This window comes from Salmo trutta, chromosome 26 (genome assembly GCF_901001165.1).
Source record: "Salmo trutta chromosome 26, fSalTru1.1, whole genome shotgun sequence".
In the NCBI taxonomy this organism is placed as follows: Eukaryota; Metazoa; Chordata; class Actinopteri; order Salmoniformes; family Salmonidae; genus Salmo; species Salmo trutta.
The window spans coordinates 42,744,689-42,754,530 of NC_042982.1; the positions used below are offsets into that span (position 1 = coordinate 42,744,689).

At 43.5% G+C, this 9,842-nt stretch overlaps 1 protein-coding gene across 2 annotated transcripts in view; it reads left to right on the forward strand.

Annotated features, from left to right (window-relative positions):
• The first annotated feature begins 4,317 nt into the window (after positions 1-4,317).
• LOC115163808 (glutamate receptor ionotropic, kainate 1) overlaps positions 4,318-9,842 on the forward strand; it is a 124,213-nt gene continuing 118,688 nt past the window's right edge. Inside the window, exon 1 of one of the 2 annotated variants that reach the window (XM_029715990.1) lies at positions 4,318-5,114. In XM_029715990.1, the coding sequence (XP_029571850.1) occupies positions 5,030-5,114 (85 nt within the window). In that variant the 5' untranslated portion in view covers positions 4,318-5,029. The remainder of the gene's footprint in view (positions 5,115-9,842) is intronic. The other variant, XM_029715991.1, reaches the window with a different exon arrangement.

Consider the following 9,842-nt stretch of genomic DNA (forward strand, 5'->3'; position numbering starts at 1 on the left):
CATAATGTTAGTGACAGTATAGAAGCAGAGACAGCATAATGTTAGTGACAGTATAGAAGCAGAGACAGCATAATGTTAGTGACAGTATAGAGACAGAGACAGCATAATGTTAGTGACAGTATAGAGACAGAGACAGCATAATGTTAGTGACAGTATAGAGACAGAGACAGCATAATGTTAGTGACAGTGTAGAGACAGAGACAGCATAATGTTAGTGACAGTATAGAGACAGAGACAGCATAATGTTAGTGACAGTGTAGAGACAGAGACAGCATAATGTTAGTGACAGTGTAGAGACAGAGACAGCATAATGTTAGTGACAGTATAGAGACAGAGACAGCATAATGTTAGTGACAGTGTAGAGACAGAGACAGCATAATGTTAGTGACAGTATAGAGACAGCATAATGTCAGTGACAGTATAGAGACAGAGACAGCATAATGTTAGTGACAGTGTAGAGACAGAGACAGCATAATGTTAGTGACAGTATAGAGACAGCATAATGTCAGTGACAGTATAGAGACAGAGACAGCATAATGTTAGTGACAGTGTAGAGACAGAGACAGCATATTGTTAGTGACAGTATAGAGACAGCATAATGTCAGTGACAGTATAGAGACAATGACAGCATAATGTCAGTGACAGTGTAGAGACCCTGAAAACAGGGGCGCCCGTTGTTGTTCTCTATTAGATGAAGGTCCAAGGAAACAATATGAGCCTTTTCAGATGGGGACAGCTATTTTAAACAGACCAACAACCTTCAAGAACGGTGCAGGTCAAGTGCCGTCCACATCAATCTGTAAAAGACAAAGGAGCTGATCATCAATGGCAACAACCTGCCAGTGTCCCAACCCCTCTCTCTGAATGACCAACCAGTCGAGGTGGTTGAGTGTTTCAAATACCTTGATAACAAGCTGAGTTTTACAGAGAACGCGGACTGTATTTGTATTTTTTTTAAAGCAAGCCAGCGCTCGTTTTTAATCAGGAAATGTAGGGTTTGGGGTCAGCTAGGATGTTCTTGAGAGGGTGTACAGCAGCTTGGTGGAGAGGATCCTCACATTCAATATGACAGTCTGGTAATCTGAGCTGGTGGAGAACATACGTTCAATATGACAGTCTGGGATGGTAATCTGAGCTGGTGGAGAGGATCCCAATTGGATGCAGTCTATCACAGTGCCATCCGTTTTGTCACCAAAGCTCCATATACTACCCACCACTGCGACCTGTACGCTCTCGTTGGCTGGCCCTCGCTTCATACTCGTCGCCAAACCCACTGGCTCCAGGTCATCTACAAGACCCTGCTATAGGTAAAGTCCCCCCTTATCTCAGCTCACTGGTCACCATAGCAGCACCCACCTGTAGCACGCGCTCCAGCAGGTATATCTCTCTGGTCACCTCCAAAGACAATTCCTCCTTTGGCCGTCTCTCCTTCCAGTTCTCTACTGCCAATGACTGGAACAAACTACAAAAATCTTTGAAACTGGAAACACGTATCTCCCTCATTAGCTTTAAGCACCAGCTGTCAGAGCAGCTCACAGATCACTGCACCTGTACATAGCCCATCTATAATTTAGCCCAAACAACTACCTCTTCCCCTACTGTATTTATTTATTTATTTTGCTCCTTTGCACTTTCTTCCACTGCAAATCTACCATTCCAGTGTTTTACTTGCTATATTGTATTTACTTTGCCACCATGGCCTTTTTTTGCCTTTATCTCCCTTATTTCACCTCATTTGCTCACATTGTATAAAGACTTATTTTTCTACTGTATTATTGACTGTTTGTTTTACTCCATGTGTAACTCTGTGTTGTTGTATGTGTCGAACTGCTTTGCTTTATCTTGGCCAGGTCACAGTTGTAAATGAGAACTTGTTCTCAACTTGCCTACCTGGTTAAATAAAGGTGAAATAAAATAAAATCCTCATGTTCAATATGACAGTCTGGTAATCTGAGCTGGTGGAGAACATACGTTCAATATGACAGTCTGGTAATCTGAGCTGGTGGAGAACATACGTTCAATATGACAGTCTGGTAATCTGAGCTGGTGGAGAACATACGTTCAATATGACAGTCTGGTAATCTGAGCTGGTGGAGAACATACGTTCAATATGACAGTCTGGTAATCTGAGCTGGTGGAGAACATACGTTCAATATGACAGTCTGGTCTGGTAATCTGAGCCTGAGGTTCAAAAGCAAACTGACCAGAATAGGTAACACAGCTAGCAACGTCATTGGTCAACCACAGGCACAGTAGAGCAGTCTGTTCCACAAGGCAACCAAAAACATTTACATTTACATTTACGTCATTTAGCAGACGCTCTTATCCAGAGCGTCTGCTAAATGACACACACACACACACACACACGTGAGAATGTGTGCATATGTGATCGTTTTAATGGAAGGTGATGCCAAAGATAAATGTCCAACAACAAAGTTTTATTGTATTCTAGAGACAGTGTAACGTGAGTGATGGCGTAAAGTAAGTGTAATGTCTCCTTTCCACCACTAGATGGAAGCAGAGAACACCATGAGTGTTCCAACCAGACCTTACTACAGGAGGGTCACCTCATCAGCACTAAGGACACTAAGGCCTGGATTCAATCCGTACTGCGGTAGATCCGCATAAACATTTTAAGTTAATTTTCGCGATTGAGCCGACATATGCAGCATTTACCGTGAGTGCAGTTTCCATGAACACGGAAACATTGCCTTTAAATTTCAATCGAGCTGATTTTACAGGTTACTTTCAGGATACGGATTGAATTGAGCCCTAACTCATCCTCTAGTCTACTTTGTGTCCCAAATGGCACCCTATTCCCTATATAATGCCCTATGATCTGTGGTTAACAGTAGTGCCCTATATAAAGAATAAAGTGTCATTTGGGATACCACCCAATACTGCTTGGCTTCGTTACTTGCTCACAAGCTAATCACAAATGTGCTAACCTGAGCGTGACTGTGGCACTGAATTCATGTTGACGCGGTTGACACAATGGACATTAGATCTGGTCAGCCTGGCACATCTCAAACTGAGGTCACATGATCTTTAGAAAACCTCCAATCAGATTCATCATCCTTTACATACGGATGTAAACATGTAGCCTAAACTGTAATCTCGTCCACAAGCCCTCTGTCTCTCTGTCTCTCTGTCTCTCTGTCTCTCTGTCTCTCTGTCTCTCTCTCTCTCTCTCTCTCTCTCTCTCTCTCTCTCTCTCTCTCTCTCTCTCTCTCTCTCTCTCTCTCTCTCTCTCTCTCTCTCTCTCTCTCTCTCTCCCTCTCTCTCTCTCTCTCTCCCTCTCTATGCGATAGCAATTGAGCCTGTAATAAAACATGTAAATGTAAAATGTTTTCAGAACTTGGACGAAATATAAGTCACAGTTTGGATGAATTATAAGTCACAGTTCAACTGCAACACTGTGTGTTAAGCACACCGTCCACCCCTCCCTAACTGTGAGTCTAACTGTGAGTTAAGCACACCGTCCACCCCTCCCTAACTGAGTCTAACTGTGTGTTAAGCACACCGTCCACCCCTCCCTAACTGTGAGTCTAACTGTGAGTCTAACTGTGAGTCTAACTGTGAGTCTAACTGTGAGTTAAGCACACCGTCTACCCCTCCCTAACTGTGAGTCTAACTGTGAGTTAAGCACACCGTCTACCCCTCCCTAACTGTGAGTCTAACTGTGTGTATAAGCACACCGTCCAACCCCTCCCTAACTGTGCTATTATCATGTCATTAAACTGCGTGATCTCTGCCCTCGCTCTGTTAATTTAGGAATATCTATAAGTACCAAATGGCACCATATCCCCTTTATAGCCCATAGGGCCCTGGTTAAAAGTAGTGCGCTATATAGGGAATAGGGTGCCATTTGGGACGTATATTATGATATTAAGCCTTCTAGCCTCAACCCATCTCATGAACCATCTAATGTTACAGTTCATAGTTCACGGACCACTAAACGATGTGTTATTTGCCTCTGGACAGCTCACTATAAACAGGACATAGAAAAACAACCCAATGTTACAAGCATTCAACAAAAATTTACAGCGTTGTATTTTCAATGCTGGGTCATGGTCAAAAGTCGTGCACTGTAAAGGGAATAGGGTGCCATTTGAGACAAAGCCTATAAGATCAGATACAGCTCTTTGATAGTCTGCAGTAGGCTAGTGAAGGCTTCTTGTGTTTTCAGTAGAATGAATGAACACGGGCATCAGCAGATAAAATATGTGCCCTACAACAAAAAAGAAAACAGAAGATAGATTTACTGCCCCAAATCCCCCCCTGTCCTCAGATCCGTTGTCTCTCCAACAAAACTGTTAGAATAGTCAAACCTTTCTTCTTTTGAAAGTAGGTAAACTATGGAAGAACAAAGTAACGTGGGTCTCTTTTATATCAGGCTGTGGCAGAGAGATCAGCCGTTGGAGAGAAGAAGTACAGCCTGAGTCCCTCCGTGGTTAATCTTCCCGGAGAGTCAGCAGCAACGACCATTCTGAAGATTAGATCTGCGTTTCCCATCACGACTGGAGCAAAGATTTAATCATTCCTCGGTGTACTAAAAGCAAAGACGAGTTGTCGAGGTCGGCTGTAGCCAGATTTCAAGTTAATCTTCTGAACGTATCCATGTTTGCGGATCAACACCGGCTTGGCGGTGCCCTCGATCGAGTGCGCGCACGGGAGAGAGAGACGCTCGCAGTATCACAGTTCCAAGTATGCGCTGGCAACGATGAAAGAGGAGATACATTGTTTTTGGGACTATCTGAAATGGGGAGTCAAACGCTTCTAACACAAATGGGATTCTAGAATGGGAAAGGGGGTCTCGTTCTGAGTTTTATAAGGAACTATTCCGAAAGGGGAAAATAGTGTGTTTTTATTTCTCTCAGTCATAATGTATAAAAGGAAAAATGTGGGTCGGATGTCGATTTATGTTCGATACGGATACGAGAACTGACAAGATATCAGCATGAATTAAAAGCAGAAAGAAAGAAAAAAAACAGACATCAATGTTCATTTTTATTTTGGAGCGAGTACCATGGCGAAAAGGAAGGGACTGTTGTTTTCGCTGCTTTACTTGATGGCAGAGTTTTGGCTGAGTTGGCAGCAAGTCCTTAGAATCGGTAAGGTTGATTTTTATCATCGGAATTTTCGATTCATAATTTATTTAGTCAAACGTGTTATATACCTGGTCCTATACAATTGTCTGAATTGCTTGATATATGACAATCACCTTGAGCTTAACGACTGTGCCATCAAGGTGCAAATATGTGTTTGTATTTGCAAAAAAAAAAAAGTAAATTAAACTTTGGTCTTACGACTGCACTATCAAATCATTAGTTCCAATCATATGGTATATTCCTATGCACATGGGCCTGGGAACAGAATATAGCAGGGCTCTACACTGACATATTCTACTAGGAGCACGGGTGCGCCTAAGTTGAAAAATGTAGGCGCACACAATGACATTTAGGAGCACAATAAAAAAAAAGTATTTGAGTTGTTTAAAGCTAGAATCCTTAATGTTTCTATGCGCACTGGTGCTCCTAAATTAATATTCCAGCAAAAAAAATATTTAGGCGCATATTCGATTAAAATTATCGCACGGTAGAGCTCTGCAATGAGAAATGAGAATTGCATTTAGTTACATTTTTATCTATACACACATGGTTCAGTCAACCCTTCGTCACAGGCCATGCTACTTTCCCTCTAGTGTAATCCTCATTTTAAAGTTATTCAACTGATTAAAGATGGGATGGAATAGACAGTAGCCACACCCTGGATATAAATGTCTGTGAGTGAACCAGAGATATTATCTGAGAGGGATGCTAGGTTGATATAGAATAGGATAGACCATGGTACTTTCCTTTTCTTGAAGCTCAGATAGACCAGAATCCACATCATGAAATAAAATACATTATCTCCATAATAGAAACACTATGGGTTTTAAAAGGACTGTCAAATTAATCATTGGGAGAGTGTGATCGTAGGTATTAACTTAAAAGGGATGGTTTATTGATAATTGTACCATATTCCCTATATACAGATGTAGGATCTTCATTTGATCACCTTGTTACAGGATAACTTTCCTGCAAGGCAAGACATGTCAAATGTGTAGTGTATTTGAGGTTTAAAAAGCCTTCTGAAGCATGTAACTTCCATTAATTCACATTTCCTGTTGCTGCAGGATTATTTTCCTGCTGTAGCAAACCTTGCTCAATATAAGATCTCTGTAGGGCATGACTTTTCCCATGGGCCCTAGTCAGAAGTAGTGCATTATATAGGGAATGTGGTGCCATTTGGGACGGGCCGATAGAGTCGCCTGGCTATAGGGCCCAGGAAGTATCTAGACTCTATTATATATAATCACTTAATTAAATAGGGTTGGGTTCTAGATCACTCCTGATTTCGCTTGTTCTAGCATGCGTCCCAAATGGCACCCTCTTCCCTATATAGTGCACTACTTTTGACCACTTCAGAACCCTACCCGACCCCACCCTACCCTGCACAACCCTACCCTACACTACACTACACTACACTACACTACACTACACTACACTACACAACACTACCCTACACTACACTACACTACACTACTCTACACTACACTACCCTACCCTACACTACCCTACACTACACTACCTTACACTACACTACACCACACTACACTACACTACCCTACACTACACTACCCTACACTACCCTACACTACCCTACACTACACTACCCTACACTACCCTACACTACACTACCCTACACTACACTACACTACCTTACACTACCCTACACTACACTACCCTACACTACCCTACACTACACTACACTCCCTTACACTACCCTACACTACACTACCCTACACTACACTACACTACACTACCCTACACTACCCTACCCTACCCTACACTACACTACCCTACACTACCTTACACTACACTAACCTACACTACACTACACTACACTACCCTACACTGCCCTACACTACACTACACTACACTACACTACCCTACACTACACTACACTACACTACACTACACTACACTACACTCCCTTACCCTACCCTACACTACACTACACTACACTACACTACACTACACTACACTACCCTACACAACACTACCCTACACTACACTACACTACACTACACTACTCTACACTACACTACCCTACCCTACACTACCCTACACTACACTACCTTACACTACACTACACTACACTCCACTACCCTACACTACACTACCCTACACTACACTACCCTACACTACCCTACACTACACTACCCTACACCACCCTACACTACACTACCCTACACTACACTACACTACCTTACACTACCCTACACTACACTACCCTACACTACCCTACACTACACTACACTCCCTTACACTACCCTACACTACACTACCCTACACTACACTACACTACACTACCCTACACTACCCTACCCTACACTACACTACCCTACACTACCTTACACTACACTAACCTACACTACACTACACTACACTACCCTACACTACCCTACACTACACTACACTACACTACACTACACTACACTACACTCCCTTACCCTACCCTACACTACACTACACTACACTACACTACACTACACTACACTACCCTACACTACACTACACTACACTACCCTACACTACACTACACTACACTACACTACCCTACACTACCCTACCCTACCCTACCCTACACTACCTTACACTACACTACACTACACTACACTACCCTACACTACCCTACCCTACCCTACCCTACCCTACACTACACTACACTACACTACCCTACACTACCCTACACTACACTACACTACACTACACTACACTACACTACACCACCCTACCCTACACTACACTACCCTACACTACACTACACCACACTACCCTACACTACACTACACTACACTACACTACACTACACTACACTACACTACCCTACACTACACTACACTACACTACCCTACCCTACACTACACTACCCTACACTACACTACACCACACTACCCTACACTACCCTACACTACACTACACTACACTACACTACACTACCCTACACTACACTACCCTACACTACCCTACACTACACTACCCTACACCACCCTACACTACACTACCCTACACTACACTACACTACCTTACACTACCCTACACTACACTACCCTACACTACCCTACACTACACTACACTCCCTTACACTACCCTACACTACACTACCCTACACTACACTACACTACACTACCCTACACTACCCTACCCTACACTACACTACCCTACACTACCTTACACTACACTAACCTACACTACACTACACTACACTACCCTACACTACCCTACACTACACTACACTACACTACACTACACTACACTACACTCCCTTACCCTACCCTACACTACACTACACTACACTACACTACACTACACTACACTACCCTACACTACACTACACTACACTACCCTACACTACACTACACTACACTACACTACCCTACACTACCCTACCCTACCCTACCCTACACTACCTTACACTACACTACACTACACTACACTACCCTACACTACCCTACCCTACCCTACCCTACCCTACACTACACTACACTACACTACCCTACACTACCCTACACTACACTACACTACACTACACTACACTACACTACACCACCCTACCCTACACTACACTACCCTACACTACACTACACCACACTACCCTACACTACACTACACTACACTACACTACACTACACTACACTACACTACCCTACACTACACTACACTACACTACCCTACCCTACACTACACTACCCTACACTACACTACACCACACTACCCTACACTACCCTACACTACACTACACTACACTACACTACCCTACCCTACACTACACTACCCTACACTACACTACACCACACTACCCTACACTACACTACACTACACTACACTACCCTACACTACCCTACACTACACTACACTACACTACACTACCCTACCCTACCCTACACTACCACTACCCTACACTACACTACACTACACTACCCTACCCTACCCTACCCTACACTACACTACACTACACTACACTACCCTACACTACCCTACACTACACTACACTACACTACACTACACTACACTACCCTACCCTACCCTACACTACACTACCCTACACTACACTACACTACACTACCCTACCCTACCCTACCCTACACTACACTACACTACACTACACTACCCTACCCTACCCTACACTACACTACCCTACACTACACTACACTACACTACCCTACCCTACCCTACCCTACACTACACTACACTACACTACACTACCCTACACTACCCTACACTACACTACACTACACTACACTACACCACCCTACACTACCCTACACTACCCTACACTACCCTACACTACACTACACTACCCTACACTACCCTACACTACACTACACTACACTACACTACACCACCCTACACTACCCTACACTACCCTACACTACACTACACTACCCTACACTACCCTACACTACCCTACACTACACTACACTACACTACACTACACCACCCTACACTACACTACACTACCCTACCCTACACTTCACTACCCTACACTACACTACACCACACTACCCTACACTACACTACACTACACTACACTACACTACACTACCCTACACTACCCTACACTACACTACCCTACACTACACTACACTACCCTACACTACCCTACCCTACACTACCCTACACTACACTACACTACACTACACTACCCTACCCTACACTACCCTACACTACACTACACTACACCACACTACCCTACACTACCCTACACTACCCTACACTACACTACACTACCCT